The 21,723-nt window shown below is 42.4% G+C and overlaps 1 protein-coding gene across 1 annotated transcript; it reads left to right on the top strand.

Annotated features, from left to right (window-relative positions):
• Positions 1-16,086: 16,086 nt before the first annotated feature.
• Positions 16,087-18,611, top strand: gadd45aa (growth arrest and DNA-damage-inducible, alpha, a). The gene is made up of 4 exons (XM_035171451.2): positions 16,087-16,252; positions 16,771-16,872; positions 17,208-17,433; positions 17,728-18,611. The coding sequence occupies exons 1-4, from the start codon at positions 16,203-16,205 to the stop codon at positions 17,839-17,841; spliced, it is 492 nt and encodes a 163-aa protein (XP_035027342.1). The 5' UTR covers positions 16,087-16,202; the 3' UTR covers positions 17,842-18,611.
• Positions 18,612-21,723: the final 3,112 nt, after the last annotated feature.

Genomic DNA, 21,723 nt, shown 5'->3' with positions numbered 1-21,723 from the left:
TTGGCTGTCACTGACCACACATGTCTATTTTTTACTTCTTTGTTTCGAATGTGTCTTTAACTCTGCACCAACATGAATGGGGCCGAAAATGGCTGTGAGGTGTCCAGACCATGAAGTTGGTCATAGAGTACCTGTCCTCATTTACTAAAAATAATGTTTTATGAATGAAAAACACCTCATCGGAGCTTTGAAACCGTAGTTCCTGCAGGTGTAGCAGATGTTGTGCAGCTCTGTGACAGTGGTTGATGATCAGTATACCACCAGACTTGATAAGTCAAATATCCTGGGCCCGATGGAAACTCCTGCACAAGCTGAGTTGCAGTCTCTTGGCAGGAAGTGTCCATGTGCACTGTGGTGAAGTCGGGGCAGCGAGCCATGACAGATCACAGATCAGGTAGAGCCACAGTAGAATTTGTCACCTTTTGCAGCAGCAGATCAATGATAATTACCCGGCTGACACGAGTACAGTTATAACTTTACAGGATCAAGAACAGGGGGAGCGGGAGATGAAGAAGGAAGGGATGAAGGGCTCTGGGCCACACTTAGCTCTGAGCTGATCAATACTGTGTGAGATATGGCTGTGACCAGCCCCGAGGTCCGGCCTCTCAGCAGCTCAACAAGCCATTACTGCCTTCCTTCACAGGGCAGCGGGGGTTTGTGTGTGTCTGCGTGGGTGTGTATCTGTGTGTGTGTTTGTGTATCATTACATTACATTACATTGAAATCATTACATTTCATTGTAAAGATATGTTTTAAGCTTCGTTTAGGTTTAGGTTTAGGTTAACTTTAGGTTAAGGTTCAGTTCACATTAAGGTTATAAGGTTATGGATTAGGTTAGGTTAAGTTTAGGTTAAATTAAGGTTTAGGTTAAGGTTATGTTATGGTAAGTTTTTGGTTAAGGTAAAGGGGTTAGGGTTAAGTAATTAACTATGGTTACGAGTAAGTCTCAATTAAATTGAATCTAAATCAATTTGAAGTCTCTGAAACACTGCGTGTGCAGACTTTATTGTAACTAATATCACAAATTAAAAATGTTCATAAAGTTCTAGAATATTGATTCTCTACTTTAATCTCTGGACTTCACTCTTCTCTCACTCTCCTCCCTGAACACAGTCTGTTCACCTGTGGCTGGAAGATCTCTTCACTTGTCTGCATTGAGCTTCTTTTTTGTTAAGTCTTGCGTCCGGTTTTTGATCGCTGTGATGTACAGCAACAAATCCTCCATGGACCATAAGGCAGCAGAACGTCTACAAGCCCATCACGGTCTTGTTTGAGACGTCCATTTATGAGTGGGCTCAGCCTCTGATCAGATCTGCTGGCACATCCGCACATACAAGTCTCAAATTGCTTTCATGGCTGAATTCTTGAGACTTCAGACGAACCAGCTCCCATCTGCACTCGCTGCCGAGGAGATGACTCAGCTCATTGTGGATCAGGAGGAACCCTCAGTGAGAGAACAGCTCTGGGAGTTTGAACTGGGTTTTACAGTAATAATTGTTAACCAAGAAATAATTTCTCCACTCTTATGGAAGAACTGTATCACAAGTACAAGTGACTGTTAACTATCCAGACTAAGATAAGTCGTTTTTCTTTAGGCTCTAGAACCTTTATCAGCACCACGGACAGCACTGATTGCTCCTCGTCTTTTTCCGATGCTCATGAGTTATAGGGACCTGGTAGAAGCTCAGTATGTGATTGACTCTGAGTGGGGAACATATATTCAGTTATACAAAGTGATTAAGAAAACACTGACAAACAAATGCGTCTGAAATCTTTCAAGTTCAACATGTGGAAAAACACACAGAAAAACAACAGGTTTTTTTTCCAAGAAGAAAAAAGTGGAATAAAACCAACAGGCTCAGTTTCTGCAGTCGAGTCATAAAGCTTCAGTCTCACACACGGTAACGTGGTAATTTTCACGTTTCTGTTTCTGTACAGATTTATTAAATTAGATACATGTTAATTAATTACCTTAAGCATGAGCATATTGCTCCACCAAGGCCCAACGGTCCCTGAGATTCAATCAAGCTGCACCAAATTGCACACACTCAAAGATATCAGTTCCCTTAATCAGCTTTTTCTAACCTGGATCTGCCCCCTAATATGCATCAAAGTTTGCTGAAGTCTTATCTGATCCACACCAGACGCATCCAGTTGTTTTTGTGTAATGCTGCTAAATAACAGACAAACAAATGAGGATGAAAACATAATCATGGAGAGTTTTATCTCTCTCCTACCTTTCTGAAGAAAAGGTCTTTCGATTAACAACTTTGACAAATTGAGAAAATCCTTACTCAAATTTGATCTAATTGAACTGTGACTGATTTCTGCCTGTGACGACGCTGTGAAATGAAAGAGCCACATGGGCGTCATAGAAACATCCTGTCGTTTGCAACCCACTTACCTGCTGGTGACCACTCGCAGACGAGTTCATCATCATAGAGAGGAGTCTGGATCGTGTCACATCATAACAAATTAGGCGGACAGGGCAACAGGGCAGCAGATTGGTACATTCATCACGGGAGAAATAGATCATGTCACTGTTGTCTGTTGTGTGGAGGCCTGTGTGCTGCTCCTGTGGGCCTACAGACAGGGCGGCCGAGGTGCTACATCAAACACAACTGTAGGAAATGAGGCCTTCATGACAACTAATAGGTTTTATTGAGTGGATGATGAGCGTGTATCAGGACAATCGTTGTGTGTCTCTCTGAACACCGGAAGTTCTGCTTTTTGCTCCGGACGGCTGATGAATGAGTGATTAACCGAGGTGAGCAGAGAGATTTATTAGTGTTTATCCACTCTGTCCACCTGCAGCACTGAGAAACCCCCAAAGAAAAAGTCAGACTGTGTCTTTGTGTGCGAACCTTTCTTATTTGAATCTGTCCCTCCTGGCTTTCTCACTGTGTTCTTTCACTTTGTGTGAGCACTTACGCAAAGCAAGAGCAGCCATCAGCATCTCAAATCAGTCCATTATGAGGGGAGTGTGATTGCGCGTCTCAATGTCCTTATATCCTTTTGTAAAACACGACTGATGAATTCCCTTTTTGTAACCTCTGCGGGGTTCAGTGGCCACGTTCAGTGACTGCGAGAGAGGAAGAGACAGGGAGAGGAAGAGCGACAGGCAATCATTTCTGTGTGCGAGCGGCAGAGCGGGTAGGCGAGCAGATGAAAGCCCATTTTCCTCTGATTAAGTCCTCTGAAAATATTCCATTTGTCAGTGCCACTGCGGCTGAGACAGGCCCCGGCCCTCACAGCCAGCCGACTGTATCTGTTGACTACGTCGCCGCCGCGATTTACATCACTCACTGACAACATCATCATTTTCTCCTCTAATGTCCTCCCTCACTCCTGTCCACACACCTCCCTCCCATCCCTCTATCCCTCGCCTCTATCCTTCCACCTTCGTCGCTGCTCTTTTTCTCTTTTTTCATTCCCCCCTCTCTCTCTCATCCCATCCACCGTGCTCAGCGCCCGCCGCCCCCCTAACAGCCTATTTTTGTTTGATCTGCCCTCATTGCAAGGTTGACTGCTACCAAAGAGGGGAGAGCAAAGAGGGACCTGCCTCTGTCTCTGTCATTTTCAATGTCATAAATTTCAATTTCCAATCTTTTTTTTCTTCTCTTGTTTTTCAACCCCCTCTTCCTCCTCTCATACCCATCATGGGAATTCTTCAATTCAGTTTCTCTCTGTCTTTCACCCTCATCTTCTCGTTCTCTCCGTCTCTCCAAACACCTATTGGCTATTATCCTGTCTCACGTCTTCCCCCAGACTTCTGCCGCACAGAATGCAATTTTCCCCCGGCCGCATCTGTGATGAGATCCAAATGAAAGATCGTTAATATTTGGTTCAAAAAGAAATGGAGTTGTGTCTGCTATTTTAAATATTGCCATTTACCCTTTGCGTGCTCGCACCCGCCATCGAGATTCTCCCTCTCACCTCCCAGCACATCAGGGGGATGTAGATGATCACTTTGTTTCTGTTACTGCACCCCCTCTCTCTCTCTCTCCTCAGCTCTGATGAATGCATGTGTATGTGTTGGTTTGTAAAGCTGTGTAAAAACCTGTCAGGCCTTCAGCAAGATATTTGCTCCGTGTCTCTTCAGAAGGTCTTTAACTTGGAGACAGTGACAGGAGCACATGAAGCTGCTGTGGTGGCTGTTGTGTCAGAGGAGGTGGAGCGGCTCCATTAACCGAACCGTACGACTGACTGAAGAGAAAACAAGTCAATGAAAGTCACGTTTATCTATAGATGATAATGATGAACAGGAGGCTGCCATCAGTTATATCAAATAAATAAATGAGAAAATAAAATACACTTGGTTTTGTCCTGTAAGAGATGATTGAACATTTCAGAATCATGTTGCGAGATAGATATGATTAAAATACTGCAGAAAAACACAATCCAAATTCTGACATGGATATTTTTCGTGCATACATTTGTTTTTGTTTTTAGTTTATGAATTTGCAGGGTTGCAGTTTGCAACAATAGTTTATCTCTTCATTGCACACGAATGGTAACTGGTGGAAGTCCAGCAGTGGAGAAAGTATTTGGATTGTTAACTTAATTACTTTACTTTACTTTACTTTACTTTACTTTACTTTACTTTACTTTACTTTAGTTTAGTAGAAACCCCATTAGCTACAGAATTGCAGGAGTTATTCTTCCTGGGATCCAACACCATACAGTAAAAATACGTAAGTACTAGAGAAGGTCTTGTTTTGACATTCTTACTTAAGTAAAAGTATGTAAATGTATGTGGATGTGCAGTACTTATAATACTAATTAAGGTAAATTTACAATACCCCAGAACTGTAGTGAGGCATGTAGGTAACTTACATGAAACAACGCTACATATTTGTACCTCATACTTGAGGTATTTGTACTTAAGTACAACTCACAGGGTAATAATTTGTCTGAGTTGGATCATGGATGACTATAATCTGTTGTTATAACAGTTGATGTTATAACTGACATGTTCTCTGTTTTGTGCTCTGAACTTTTCATGTCGTCATAAGTTTAAGTTTTGTTTAAATCTGAATGTGTTTCTCAATCTCTTGGCCTCGCAGCTGAGGTTCAGAACATATAACAACCATGTGCTGAGGTTTAACTCAGACAAGGGACCTTTGTCTCAAGTCCATATCTCAATATATGAATAATATGAAAGTGAAGAAATTTACCCCAGAGGACTTTCGAACCTGCCTTATAACCCACTCTTAGAAACAAGAAACTTTAGAGGATCAATACAGGAGGGGAACATTTCCAGGACTTAAACAGACCTGAAATATATGTTGGAAAAATAACCAAACACCAAATTAACAAGTCCCTTATTTAAAACACCGTAAAACCAGGAATAAAAGAGTCCTGAGAGGGGAAAAGAAGAAAGTCACTTCTGTGGAAGGTGAGGATTTACTTTTCTGAGTAGTCGTTGCTGTACGACAACAGTTAAACCTAAGAACAAATCAGCACAGAATAAATGAATGACAAAGAATACACGTGATTTAACAGACACAACCATGGTTTTGATGGAAAATGTGCACCAGCGATAAAAAAGAAACGATGAAGTTGTAAAATGTAATTTGAGAATTAATCAGCATTCATTAGCCCACGGGGCCTTTTCATCTCTCCATCTCTCTTTCTATGGCCTAATGTTCCCTCTCTCATCGAGGCATCATGGGTAGCCCGCTCACTGCTCACCCAAGCGTTGCCCATTTGCCGGATGTCTCGCCAGCTCGCTCTCTAACCAAACTTTACCTCCTACCTGACACTCACCCCCTCCCTCCCTCTGCTCATTAGCATCACATTAGCATTTCATTTGCATGGCGCCGATCTGATTCAGTTGAATCTGCCCGATTTCTCACATCCTTTAGTTTTCGATGTTCAAGCCTGAGTTCAGTTTAGTTTAGTGATTGTCATTGAATGTAAGTTTTTATGACTTTTATTTTAGAAATTTCAGATTTAATCAAAGGGTTTGTCACCTTTCTGCTTCCATTCTTCAAATGTGCAAAGTTAAAGTGGTTTATGTAGATTTTTTTTTTGTAGATAATGTTTCATTTTACTGTTCATAGCGTTCATAAATTAATCATTGAATTATGACACCAGATCGTTTCATCAGTGTGACAGAACATGTCCTTTATCGTCAGCGTTTGTTTTCGAGGCAGGGATGAAACTCCCGGGGATGTAAAATATCCGCGGAAGGACAAACCTGCTGTCCTGTACGATATCGTGACAATGTCAGTAACCTCCCTTCTCATGCCGATGAAGCCTGAATGGAGCTGAATTCATTTCAATCTTTTGGCTGGAGAGACGCCGTAATTAGCCAGGTGAGCGGAGCGGGGCGGGGTCACGCTCAGGCAATTAAGAAAGTGACAGCCCATCCAGCACAGTGACAGGCCGCGGCATCAAACCCACACACTCACACATGCAGAAATACACGTGTATGCACACAACCAACATCCGTGTTTATAAAGAAGTTGTCCTAATTAACATAAACGCACTACATACTCACATGTCTTACATCCACATCCCAGAAACAGGAAGAGTGGAACAGAAGTGGACAAAAAGAAATTAACCACAATGAGCCAGCTAGTACGAATAGTGAGGAGCGGCCTGTTGTCAAGATTTTATGGATAGAATATTTGGAGATGATGTCCAACACATAAAAGTAAATTGTTATTAACTTTACAGTTGAGTGTATTGATTATCCTAAAGTCAATATACTTTAATGATGTCATAAACAGGAAGCAGTATCTTCCTGTTTTACTCACCAAAATGCATTGTGTTTATCTCTTGGATCAAACAAATGTGTTGAAAGCATTTCCTTTCTAAGGATATATTTTCATATTGTGGTCACATGACCCTCACCTGTAGATCATAATAGTGTGAAACCATATTTGTGTCCGGTTACAGACACACACACACACACACACACACACACACACACAGCACCCCACAGTCATCTCAGAAACACTGTTTGGATGTGATGCGACTCTTTTGCAGTTCAGTGTTAATGTGTTTGTGGCATTAATCAGGAGAAGGGTGCCTTCTCCCTTTGTCTCAATTCTCTTCATTCCCCAGCACCAAACTCTGTCTCTGTGTGTGTGTGTGTGTGTGTGTGTGTGTGTGTGTGTGTGTGTGTGTGTGTGTGTGTGTGTGTGTGTGCGTGCGTGCGTGCGTGCTTGTGTGTGGGTTGGGAAATGGCGTCAGGCAGTTATAAATGGCCATCATTTCCCAAACCACTCTGTTCTCCATTGTGGAGCGCATGTCGCCGCGGGGAAGGGAGGTGATGTGTGTGTGAGAGAGTGTGTGTAGGAGGATGTAAGGGTGTGTGAGGGGGTAATAGAGGAAGTGAAGGGGCTGATAGTCCCAGAGGAGAACTGTGACAGTAGCGAGTAGCGGAGACACACCTCCAGGTAAACTGGACTGAGATCAGTTTGAGTAGAAAGAGAGAAATGTCTAAAGATAAAACAGAATACAAACACGACCAAACCTCTAAAGTCAGGACACTCTTGCTTACAAGTAATTCTTCAGGATTGTAAGTTAAAGAGAAATACAACATCTTTTCACTTTATTTTAATTTAAACATTTAACATATTGATCGTAACCCACATGGCAAAATTGTTTGGCCCAGATTTGACCCACAGAGTCTGTTTGCCAGATCTGGGCCACAAATAAGCCATAGTTATACCGCATGTCATCCAAAGGGGCCAAAGGTGGCCCGGATTTGTTTTGTGCTATTTGGGCCATAATCACCATTTACTACATGGGCCACTTTACGTTCACATCCAGACTACACCTTGCCTAGAGCACCACGCTTGCCAAAGAAGTCCCACATTTGTTTTGGGATATTTAAGACACATTTCCTGATTTACAAGTGGGCGACTTTAGGCTCACATCCAAATTGACTGGGCCACAAGAAGGCCAGAAGTGCCACATCATTGCCTTAAGTGGCCCACATCCGTATGCGATCGTACAATAGATGTACACGTTATTTTCTCTTTTGTAATTAGCAGAAACCAACACGTTCCTATAAATGTCTGTGTCATTGTGTTGTGCTTTACATTTTCTAAACTTGCGTGAATGGTTCATTTCAAGTGTTACGCTCTCTGAGGCCACTCATGGTGCCAGCTAAACCTCGGGGATATAATTGTCTTTTGTTTTATTCTTATATCCCTCTTTTCCATCTCACTAGGAACTTTCTCCCAGCTTTGACTCTTATTATAACTCTACTCTGCATCTGCACTCGTTCTTATAACTTAAGAACCTTTTGTTAATGGTATTGTGTTTTTCCTTTTGGCAGTCGTAAAGTTAAGGATTTAAAACTGTTAATGACTTCTGGCTCTGCGTGCCCACTGTGAGTTTATATTATCCTCTTTTCTCTTATGGTCTTAAAGCAGTTTGGTTACACTACAAGTCCAACTATTGGGATTAAATTGGTCTATCAAGTGCAACTCTGCGAAAGATAAACACTTGTGGTCAGGTTCATCCAGAGATTTGGATTTATGTCCATGGAAGACATATTTAGAATCGAAGAGCCAATCGAAGCAGAATGGCTTGAAGTTGTTTCCTCGATGCTGCACAAAGCAGGAATTTTCTTTTGTTCCTTCCTGACACACTAAATTAAAAATATGTGTTTGCCAACTTTCCTCTTCCGTCACTAAAACACATTCACAAACTTAAATAACACTCATAGAGCGCGTTCCTCCACCAAGACTCACCATAGTGCACACACTGATATATATCAGTTCCTTTAATGTGCTTGATTTTTGAAATTATTCCCAGGGAAATTGGAGAAAATCTTTAAATATATCGCAATGTTAAAGAAAGGGAAAAGAGAATCCTGGATCTGTCCCACTACGATCCTGATCCACACCTAAATCTAATGATTTCTTCCCTGAGCACAATCCTTTTACCAACTTTCCTATGATCCAGAAGTTTTGGTGTAATGCTGCTTAACTAACAGACAAATAAACAAACAAACAAATGGCAATGAAAACATGACCTCCTTGGCGAAAGTAACAATCCAATCCCACTGTGATTCCTCCTAATGATCTCAGAGCCTCTCCGGACCAGCGTCCCACAGACAGCTCATGATGTGACCACTATCTACCTTTATGTTCTCTGAAATATTACAAACCGCAAACACTCCATCTTTCCCTCTCCCCTCCGAAAAGAGGTGAGAAATTAAATGGCTAAAACAGCAGGGGACACTGTGACTGTGTGTGTGTGTGTGTGTGTGTGTGTGTGTGTGTGTGTGTGTGTGTGTGTGTGTGTGTGTGTGTGTGTGTGTGTGTGTGTGTGTGTGTGTGTGTGTGTGTGTGTGTGTGTGTGTGTGTGTGCGTTTACACCCGCTTCAATATATTACAAATGTCTTCCACTTATAGGCCCTTTTCATCCAGGACCTGATATGGTTTTGATATAAAGGACGAGTGAGGGAAAACGAGAGGGCCGGTTACGCAGGGGAAACGCTTGGTGTTTGACAGGAGGCCTTTTTAAATCCCACACTCATCCATCATAAGTGGCACTGGTGCACTCTGAAGGCCTGATAATAGCCTTTTGCATTTTCACTCCACGCTTTCCCTTCTGTATTTGATAGGAGGGAGAGAGAGGGAGAAAAGGATGAGGAGGGTGCGATGAGGGGGGACACATATACATAGCTTCATTCATTCTCTCTCTCTCTCTCTTTTTTTTACCCCCCAACTCCCCATCATCCCACTCTCGCTCCTTCAAGGCTGCTTCTCTTCTCTTCCCCTCCACATTTTGGGAAAATCACTCTCTGAATTGGAAAAGGGACCCTGGGGCCACCAGCGCAGGGTCTATGTTTCCTCTTTTTTGTCCCCCCTTCTTCTTTGGATAATTGACTCCCGTTGCCTGGTAATTCATCGCGTGCATATGCCAGCTAATTCATCAGAAGAAGAGAAGCTGCCGACCTCACAACCTTGCATGCCCCAGCACCCCACACGGCCCAGAAAACACAATCACACCCACCCACACACACACCTCCTATCTCCACACCTCAACCTCACACTCGCATATATGCATACACACATACAAAACACGCACACACACCGTCTATGATCGAGTTTGTCCCTCTCCTCCACCTCCACCCCCTCCACCCCCTCCACCCGCCCCAGAAGAGCCAGGAGCTCGGAATGAGAGGAGGGAGCAAGCGGCAAGTTAGCGGATGAAAAACCTGAGATGATAGATGGGGCACATTGTGGCATTATGAATGAATTATACCTCCCAAATACCTTGAGCAGTGCAGACTTGTCAGCCTGTATCTATACTAATCTGGGAGAAAATATAGCTGCTTCCACATTAAAGCGGGCCGACAAAGAAGGGGCGGCAGAATTAATTGAGCAATCAGGCCATTAAAGGGAAACATCACACCGAGTCCTGTTTCTGATGTAGCAACATTTATCACTGCTCACCACGATTCTGCTTCCATCCCTCTTCTCTCCCCCCCCACCTCCTCTCTCTAATGTGGCTCAATCTTCAAACAGATTAGGATTATTGTGACAAGACAAAGGTATCTTTTGTCTTTTTCCATAGCGGTGTCAGCGCCTGCCGCATTTATCACGGTTGTCACACAGTCTTAAGGCTTTCAGCTCACACACCTTGTCCCATTTCTCTCCCAGCGGTGGGTCCATGTTAAATTTGCAAAGAAAAGTACATTATGGGGAGAATGTCCCCTGAGAAATTATAGGCCGGACTGTCAGATACACGAGTATTTGTTAGCATTTTTTTTTACACCCCCCCCCCCCTGTTGAGTTCAGCCCTGTGTTTATCAGGTGACTCTTGACAAAATGTGATTGTGATTTTTCATCCACAAAGTCGCTTCCTGGCAGGTTCTCTGGCGATGATGTTTGGATTGTCGGCGCTCAGTGATATTTGAGATGGTCAAGGTCGAGAGACGGATAAAGAGAAGCAGACAGTGAGATGGAGAAAATGTACTGTGAGGACGGATAAACAGTTCAAGAAATACAGTGATTTCAACTTTGTGCAGTGAAATCTATCTATCTATCTATCTATCTATCTATCTATCTATCTATCTATCTATCTATCCATCCATCCATCCATCCATCCATCCATCCATCCATCCATCTATCTATCTATCACACTTAAGATTAATAATGATTTTTGCTTATTTTACCATAATAAAGATTACTTATTATTATTTGTATTATTGTTGTTGTTATTGTTATTGTTATTATTACCCTCATACATCTCATTTCTAAATAGTATTACATTATTTTTATAAAGTGCACTGTTAAGCTTTGCTGTATTTTTACAGTTAAATACCATAAAGTTCACAGTAAAAAATACCACAAAATATCTTTAACATTAGTTACCATAAGTAAAGCAAAGCATTATGGGTATAGTGCAGGATTCAATATGTCATTCACCTGTCCCCTTATCACAGCTCCTTCACAGAGCACATCGGGCTGCTCTGTGAACATCTGGCACATTGGTTAACATCTGGCTCCCTCCCGTCTGCAGTGTAGACACCATGAATGAAATGAAAGGAGTTCTACACAAGCTGGTTTTTTATCCCCCAGTGTGAGCAGCATGTACTTATCGCCCCACTCTGATCAGTGACACGGCCTTTGTTTGGACCTTCTGTCATTTCTAACATAAAAGTCCGTTTGGGAATTAACGCATAAAAACACTGAAATCAATTCATATCAAAACACAATGAAATATAGAAACGTGTGACGCACCTAGTAACACCTGTTCCTCTGTGAAGCCTCGTGGTTAAATGGACCAGACACGAGACTCAGTGATCTAAACATCTGACATCTACCCCCCTCTGGTGGACAGATGAGAGAAATGTACTGAGCTAAACAAGGCGAGAGATGTTGTGCTCACATGTTTAGTAAAACCTCAACATTGTCTAGTTGCATGTGCAAACACACACGCTGTAAAAACCCACAGTTTGACCACATACCACAGTATAACTATATTTTCAATAGTCAGTTAAAATATTTCAAATATTTAAATAGGCAGATAATCACTTCACGGGCCTCGAAACTGTCGGATGTGAAACACACATTTTTTCTCACCCCTCACCAACACCCATTAATTGATCATCAACAGGTCACTGACAAGATTAAAATGTACTATTTAAAATGCTTCGAATTCAAGAGATAACAATAGCTTTTAATAATAAGTTAAATGTGTACATGATCAAATAGCAGCATAAACAATAGAGCATGAGGATGCACACATCATCACACTATTGAAGCACTGGAAAAATGGAATAAAACAAACCAATAAACACAGACAGCACTATACACAACCTTATGACATGCTGTTAGTTATGTCTCTGACTAGAACAGAAGTCCAATTACAAGGCAGCCTCCAAATCAAGGCACTCTAGGCTTCTTTATCACTGCCCATGGGAGCAATGAAGTTGCCCTACAGAGCTATAGAGTTTCTGAATCCCTCCCAAGGACTGAAAGAAGGTTGGACACTAGTTGACTCTGTCCTCTCTCATGAGTCCCCTCTCATGGCTGACTCCAGGAGGGGGCATCATTTCCCTATTCAGAGGTGCTGCAGCTCCTACATAGCCATTTCACTCAAGTTCTTGTGAATAGCTCTGACCCCTCCCCTGGGACCAGTTTGCCTTGAGAGACCCTACCAGGTGCCACTCCCCCAAACAGCACAGCTCCCAGTACAAGGACAAACAAACCCCTCCATCACTTTAAGGTGGCACCTCTCTGACTGGCTTTTGCAGCTCAACGATGTTATAACACTGGCTCTCACTTATTTGTTATCTCTGTTTTGGCCTCCATAAATTCCTGAGTGAAATATGTGGCTCTGTGGCTGCTAACTAATTCAACTATATGTTCACCAGCTAGTTGTCTGGCTGCTGTTTGGTGCTGGCCAGTGCAAAGCTGCTTTTTACACCTCTTTAACCGGTGCTGGTGAGATTGGTTAGATGCTGTAAAATCAATCAATGATATTAAAGATGCTAAAATGTACTGCAGAGCACAAGCTTCACTTATCAAACTTCTAATGGTAATAATTTCTTTTAGTGATATAAAATATGAAGTCACTGTCAGTACATTCAGCTTGATTTTTAAAATGTTCACACATAATATAAATTACAGAACAGCATATTTTAATACTGACACCATCAACTTTTCCTGTCATAAACAACAGTAATGTTCTATTACTGTTATGTGTTAGGTGCCAGGGATCTGATGTGTATTCTGCTCACTGACAAATCTAATATTGATTCATGCAATGCTCAGTGTTATTAGTTACTCCTGCTCTTTTTCTGCTATAACAAGTCAAAGAGTCTTTATTTTCATGGAAGGTTATTGAAAGCGAAATTCTTCTGATTCTCTTCCCCTCACCATCTGGTCTGTCGGTGATAAATCCAGCTTGAGATTGTAACTTTTCGTTTCCATTTAACAACAGCATGTGTCAGTGGCAGCCACACGTATGAAGAGTGTTTGAGTGAGCAGCAGTGTCTTCTCTCACTGGGTCCTGACTGCACCCACCAGGAGGCAGCACAACATTCCTTATAACTAACTGTGTCTTCTGTCTGCAAGAGATTGATATGACCTTACCTCTCTGAAACTGATTCATCATTTAAGCCAGTTGTATGCTTTTACTTTTAAACTTTAGCATTATACAAACCAAATAAATATCAACAAACAACAAAAGGAATCAGATGATTAAATAACAATATAATTTGTAATTGATAACACCAAGCTTTTCTCATGTTCATCATCTAGGTGTAACTTTCCAGTGCCATGCATATAAAGAATCCAGTACAAATTGATTCTGACCATGACCAGGAGACAAAAATAAAACCCAACAATGAGAAGTGCTGTTTCACATACTCAGGAAGTACATTCGTGCAACATGTCAGCGACGTCACGTTGACAGCTTGAAATGCTTCCTTGAAAAACAAAGTTGTGTGAAATACGTTGCTCCTGCACAACAACTAGATTTGTTCACCAGTGTGAGGAAACTGATTTCAACCTACTTTATTAATGTGCAGTGTCATAGAGCAAAATCCCATAAGACCAGTTAAGAAGATAATTGTACAACAGGTCTGCAGTCATTGTTAGACTAGTCATCTGGATACAGACACAAAGTAAATATACTCAAATACCTACACGCCAGACACTGTACCCTCCCTCTAGTTACATTCCCTAAAATGCAGGTTTTTGTATTAATTTAACACTGGCACTTCATTATCTCCTCACTTTATTTGTCACTATGACTGTCTCAATACATTGTTAGCTATTGTTTATGTCATTTTTAAGATTATTCATGTTTATACACAAAATGGTGTTGATTTAGAAAGAGTTCATTCTATGTTAAAGTAATTTAAAACCTTGCCATCTCTGCACTTGCCTTCTGCTGCTGAGACACTTGAATTCCCCGGCATGGGATCGAAACTAGCACAGGCCCTCATGGCACCCATGTGACTGCCCGCCTCCTCTGCACCAGTGGAGGACAGTAACTGAGTACATGTACTCCAGTACTATACTAAGGTACAATATGTGGTACTTCTTTGCTGCAGTTTGCCCCAATTTCATGCTACTTTATACCTCCACTCCACTTCATTTAATAGAGGCTCAATTGTGCAACAGTTACTTTGCAGATTCATATTTTACATTGGATCAGATTATATGAAATAAGAATCATAAAGTAGCTAATATAACTCCACCTTAATGTGTCATATTAAAATACTGCTTATGTGTTAAGGGGTAATGATTAGGGCTGGGCGATTTGGCCAAAAATAACATCAAGATAAAAATACTCATATCCGTCCATATCGATGATAATCACGATAAATGTCACATTATTATTTCTTTTAAGTTTAAAGACTGATTTTTGCTCCTGAGGGGAGGTTGTGGTTTTAAACTCTTCTTTATGAGCAGAGAATGACAAACACTTGATAAACAGCAAAACATTTTACAAATCAATTGTGTGTTATACCTCCTCACTGTGCTTACACAATGCATATGCATCATATCAACATATAGGGGACTTTTGTTATATTGCTAAAGAAGAAAATATTCATTAATATTGTTTTATTGCCCAGCTTGAATGATAATATTCCAATATCATATGTATAACAAATTAAAGATGCCATTCTGCTCAACAAGTGCTGTTACTTTTGATACTGGAGTGAACATTAATAACACAAAGGGGTGTTGTATTAAGTTGACTCTTTGTATTATAAGATAAGATAAGAAGTCCCTTATTAGTCCCACAATGGGGAAATTTGCAATGTGACAGCAGCAGAAAGCAACACATAAGCAGCATGCAGTACTTGGGTGAAGGAATATAAAGAAATAGAAATATACAACAATATATAGAAAAAAATATATAAATGTTCAGATGTAAACCTTGATTGAAACAACAGTGAGTAAAATACAGGAGGGTGTGTTTGGTGTAAAATGAATAACCGTTAGTTCCCAGTAAGAATGTTTCAGGTGTGTTACCACAGCCTGGACGTAAGTGTCCTTCCTGTAGTTTGACATTTGGCCCCACGCGGTAGGTTTTTCTCACGCTCAGCAGTGGACCAATCAAGGTCCGGCTTTTCCCAGAGCAGCGTCCCGTTGCCAGGCAGTTGTCCAGGAAGCTGAGTCCGTCCTGTCCTGCAGTGAAGGTGAGTTTCTGTCACATCCCTCATCCATACCTTATTAGAGACTCTATTATTACACATCCACTCACTGTGGGCGACATTTTTAAACGGTGTCATGTTGCATGTTTGTTTCCAGCCTGTTGTTACACTGCAGGGAGAAGAAACAGCTGCAGCCACATTAGAAGGGTTTATTTATGTGCAGGGTTTGTGGGGTATTTAAAGTTAAGTGAAGTCAAGTTGAACATGAAGTGTGTCACAGTCAGGCGGTGGCTTCACGTGAATCCAGATGTTAAGAGGCCAGCAGCGAGCTGCACTTACGGTAATCCACCCCCTGGAGACCGCGCGGACACGCCCACTACCGCGTTACTGTCCAATCCAGGCGCAGAGCTCCGCCGACCTCATTAGCATAGCGCCAATCAGCAGGCGCATGCAGATGAGCTGCCGGGTGTCATTGTCCCGGACCGTTTTAATGTGAACTTTCCAGATTTATCTCTCAGTCGCAGCGCAGCGTCAAAGATAATAAAGTGCGTCAAGCGGAGGAGATAACAAGCGGCGGACGAGAAGCCAGTGACTGAGCTCTGAGCCGGAGTTTATGTACAAAATGACATTTGAGGAGCTAAACGGAGATTATTCTCAAGAAAGGTAAATATATGGTTTATGATTCATGTGGTCGTTGACGTGTGTGTGATTGTGTCCGTGTGCAGCGGACGTTACATGGACTCGTGCACGATGGAGGCGATGTCGACGTGTTTTCTGGTGTAAAAAACCAACTCGCAGCTGAAGGTGGATGAGTTAGCTTAAAGTTTGACGGGCTAACTCCCTGCTGTAACAAACCGGGGGTTAGCTAACACACACAGCGCTGCGGGCGAAGCGAGCAAAAAGTGTCCGAAAACAACATGGCAGCTTCTAACGCGAACATTTCCCACTTTAACACAGCTGTCAACGCGAGTTTAACCCCAAACGGTAAATGTCCGGTTGTTTGTTTTTTTAACTCGGTGAAGCTCGGTCACATCTGGCAGCTGTGGCTGAAGCGACAGAGCCGGCGCCGGGTGGTAATTAGCCGGGAGTCCGGCTGATGACACGAGTCCCTGGAAAACGGAGCCTGGGAAGTAATTTTCGCTGTGGACGATGTTAACTTTCTCTCGTGTCCCGTGTTGCAGAATGGATTCAGTGGCGAAGGCTTTGGAAGAAGTCCTCAGCTCGGCTCTGCCGCAGGGCTGCATCACAGTCGGTGTGTACGAGGCGGCCAAGTCTCTCAACGTGTAAGTACCTCAATGGTGTATGTAAAATAAGTACTTGTAACTATGTGCGTGTTTGTCTGAGTTACGACAGGATATGTGATTTTATTACTTATTACTTTTATTTACTGATGCACGATATGTGTAGTTAATAAGTTACAATTGTTGACTATTTGCACAGCCTCCAGAAAAAGACACTTTCACCTATGCACAATATGTCTGGTTCTGGTTTAAGTAACTGTATCTACTCACTACTGCTAATCCCTGACTGTCTTGCCCTGTATGTGTGTTTGAAGCAACTTGATGCATACATGTCCTTCAAGATCCTAAAAGTATCTATTTTTTCCTTCCCTCCTCAGAGACCCTGACAATGTGGTTCTGTGCATCCTGGCCACCGACGACGAGGACGTGAAAGACGTGGCCCTGCAGATCCACTTCACCCTCATCCAGGCTTTTTGCTGCGAGAACGACATCAACATCCTCAGAGTCAACAACACCCGGCGCCTGGCAGAGATCCTGGGAGGGGGAGCTGGTGGGAAACAGACCGGAGGGGAACCCATGGATCTCCACTGCGTCCTGGTCACTGTAAGTGTCTTTTCCATCAAGCGATATGTTTGAGTAGCTACAGGACATGATTTTACACATAATGAGGAGGTTTGTGCATGTGAGTGAAACTCTTAATTCAAGGGTGGACAAGTCAGTACTTGTTCCTGTGTATTTAGTAAACATGTGCACGACTCCTCCCTCATATGACTCCTGAGGACTTTATGTAGGAGGAGATACCTTGTCTGTGCACACAGAGATTATTTGGAAATCAGTGCGGTGGAAACCATAAAAATGCATTTCAATAATTCCTCCTCTGTTTGTTCTTATTCTCAGATCCCACACTCGACGTCGTGGAAGGACCCCGCTTTGAGTAAAGTGAACCGCTTCTGCAGAGAGAGCCGCTGCATGGACCAGTGGGTACCAATCATCAACCTGCCTGAGCGATGAACCTCCAGCTGCACAAACCTGTGAAAGGACATGTACTTCACCAGCACAGGGAAAATGGTGTGAACCCTGTTGGACATCGTGCCACCCAGAGATCAAATTCCAAAGCACTGCTGATGGGGAAAGAAAATTTTGGGGAGGAAATAAAAGACCCTGCTGTCTACATGGGATGTATTTAAAAGAAGAAGAAGAAGAAGAGGGCCGCTGGATGGACTTCCACTTTGGACAGGACTGTTTGAAGTTCCGTCTGTCAGCCTTTGAGATGGCGAGATTTGAAAAAAAAAAAAAGAAGAAAAGCCTGTGTGCTTTTTAATGTGAAGCTGGACACTGTGCAGAAGGAGTATACCATGTGTTTGTTTGGTAAAGCCTCTGTTACCAGTCGGAGCAGTGAGGAGAAACTAGAACATGGAGCTGTTGAGTGGACCAAGGCCTCGGCCTCTCTCTGCAGAAACAAAGCACTTGTTGAAACACTGGACCTTTTTGCAATTTCACTTATTTGATTTCAATTGTTCATGTTGATGTTGCTATTGTCATAATTTAAAAAGGGAAGGGCTACACATCCAGTGAAGACACTCTGTGTATTTGGTGTTTCCTATGCCAGCTGGTTTTCTGCCAAAAGTAAAATAGTTCTTTTGTTACAATTCTAAGTTATTTCTAATGATATTTAAGTGTATTTATGTTTCATTTTTTTACATAAACTATTTGCAAGAATCTGAATACAAAACATACACACATATGTATTGCTGTCAATAAAAAGTATTTTTGGAGTCAGACCTATATGTGTTTTCTTCTTTTTGTCCAATTCTGGAAATTTTAGCAGAGCCGAGCTGTATTCTGACCTTTAGCAGTTGTAAAAGAGGAGTCACGTGCAGATCACAGGGGTCATGTTGGCCTCTGTGGCCTCGGTGCCATCTCTGAGCTGAAGAGAACAATAATCCTCACCCTGCACGAGCTTCTGCCTCGGTCAGCAGGAACAGGTTCATTCATCCACACAGGTTCCCTTTTCACCAATTCTCAGTGATTTGCTGGAGAGTTTAGTGTTCATTTTCACCAGCTGACTTCCTGGGGGAAGCATGTGACAATTGGACACATGCTGCATAGTTAAATAGGGAATATGGACTTTTATTAACTAAATTTCACATATTGCAATACAAAGAAAATTCACATTAGAAGAGTTTAGTGTGTTAAATCCAGTGTGTGGGGTCACATGAGGTGTTTCCATGCTAGTTGTTGCTAACGCCCTCTGCACTCGGGACCAGAGTAAGTGGTGTAGCTTACAGCAAAGCACATGACTGGAACAACTTTGAAAAAAAATTTATAACGAGGGCATTGGCACGCGATGCAATCTTGTGCAAGACGGTTAGACAACCCCCCCCCCTTCCTCTCCTCTCCCAACTGTGTCCCACAGGCAGGTGATCTCTGCAGAGTGGAATGTCAGTGATGTCACCGGGTTGATGTGAGGCGGGCAATCCCCTCCGAAAGTGCAGAGTCATGATCACGGGAAGAGAGGAGGCAAAGGCTGACCTTGGGTTGCACAACCCAGATCAGCTTCTCATGTGAGATAGAGCATGTGATTATATTTCATAATGCTCAATCTAATGATCCATGACATCTTCTCAGTGGCAAAAAGAAAGATAAAAACTATTTTGCATTCATTTATGTATTACTAACGTGCCCTTATTGTTACATGGTTTCTGGAAAATCGTCCGGAAAGTTTTCCCAGCACATGTTTTTTTCTCCAGGTGCTGCCGAACCAGAAATTAAAAAAACGTTTTCCTGAAATACAAGACAAGCAGGTATAAAAATGGAAGGTTAGATGAAACTGAAAGTGCCATAACATCCATATAACCAGGTTTAATATGAGGTGAACTTGTTTGCCCTCACAGAACACACAGGCAGAACTAATTCATGTCTGTAACTCCAGACCTTTAAGGACATACAGTGAGTTAAATAAACACTAACACATAATGGCATGATTGAAATACATTCAAACCCTCATTCCTAACCAGAGTCTGCTCAGGTTTCACTGTGCACTGTGTGAAAGGTTGTCTAATAGTGTTGTAATGTGCCATTGTTGTGATCGGAGGGAAAAGGTTATTTAAAGATTGGCGCCGGGCTGATGTAAGCGCTGTGAAGCCACTTTGACCTTCCAGCAAAGAGTCTGAGGTCTGCATGACGCCATCAGTGCCTGCCGGCTGGTTGTATCGTGGGTCAAAGGTCGGGAGCAGTGTAAATTAGGGAGAAGAATTCCAAGATCTGATAAGTCTCGATGCACTTTATATTCTCATATACGCTTCATCATAAGTGAGGCGTATAATGTATACAGCATTGTATCATACTGGCTCATTGTGACTCAGGTTAATACAGAGCTCAGTGCATTGTGGGAGGGAGAAGGTAAATATCAGGTTAAGATAACACTATTGCAGAATTATGAGAAAATCCAGCATGAAATACACTCTCACATGGAGCTCACACCGATACAGTCCCACACAATGGTGCTGCAATAAATCCCTCATGGGGATTATAGAAATACACTCTATTTTAAGGAGGAATTTCCTGTTTGCAGATAAAAGCTGAAAGAGGACAGAAGTATTCAGATCCTTAACTGGAGTAGTAGCGGCAATAGTATACATGAAATACTTGGTACATGCTCAAGTATTACCTGCCTTGTGCAGCAATCAGTGGGCGAAGTACTCAAAAGTAAAAGCACAAATTATTATACAAAATATGGAAAATGCACTTAAGTAAAGTAACAAAGTATAAGATTTGTACTCTGACTCTGATTAGTTTTACAACTTTACTTTACTAGTACATGGTGACTTCATGTTAATTTCAGCATTTCATTTGCATAGCTCCAAGTTGGAAATGGGCCTGATAAGCAAGCTGCCTAACTCTTCTTATGTCTGTGTGATGTAAATTAAACATGACACTGCTTTGAATGAAAATAGGAACATATATTTCTATAAGCTGCTGGGTCTACCGGAGCAGCAGAGGTGCCACTGCCCAGCTCCATTCCCCCCAACCCACAACCCACCGTCCTCACCCGCTGGTCCTCCCTCCCCTTCCTCTCCCCCACATCAGCACATTCCTACACACTGACACTGTAACTGCCAGGACAGATTTTCATGGTGAGGCACATGGTCAGCGACCCTGGCCCGGTTGGCCTGCTAGCCACTGGCCATCGCCCCCCCCCCACCCCTGTGATTCTCACATTGCTGCACAATGACAAACTGGGATTAACTGCAGAGGCTGTGCCCTGGGGAGTGGGGGCTTCAGGGGCATTCATGCCTACAGGGAATGTCCAGACTGTCTGTATCATATTCACACATAACAAGAATACCTCCGGGGGTGTAAGCACGCAGTGTCATTTAATTCATTCAAATGAAGTCGACAGAAAGTTAGTGCAACTGGTTTGATCTGCAGGGACATTTGATCCTTCCTCAATAAGAGCTCCAGCTGTGACAAACTCACAAGAGAAAAGTCAAGTCTATTTATATTCTCGTCAAATGTTAACAATAAATAATAGCCATTATTCGTCTATTTTAAGTGTCAGAAGTGTCTCATCTAATTGTGTATTTCTGCAGTTATTACAATAGGTGATAATTAGTGTTTTTCCTGTATGATTTCCCAGCAGCAGCTGCACAGAAACAAGGTCAGAGGGAGAGGAGTGGCCACACACAGAGAAGGAAAACAGACTCTCAGGCTGAGCAGTCGTTTTACAAAAATAGTTAGTCTACTCTCCAAGAGTGGAGATCAGGGTTTGGGGCTTTCTATATTTAGCTCGCTTGTGTTCTCTCTGACTGTGAGAGGCCTGACCTCCCTCCTCTCCCGGACGTGATAAAAATAAACGTCTAATGAGAGGAAACGGCCCCAGATACACTGTGA

The sequence above is a fragment of the Hippoglossus stenolepis genome, chromosome 11 (genome assembly GCF_022539355.2).
Source record: "Hippoglossus stenolepis isolate QCI-W04-F060 chromosome 11, HSTE1.2, whole genome shotgun sequence".
In the NCBI taxonomy this organism is placed as follows: domain Eukaryota; kingdom Metazoa; phylum Chordata; class Actinopteri; order Pleuronectiformes; family Pleuronectidae; genus Hippoglossus; species Hippoglossus stenolepis.
Note: the sequence above shows the minus strand (reverse complement) of the source record. Positions and strands in the feature narration are given on the sequence as shown.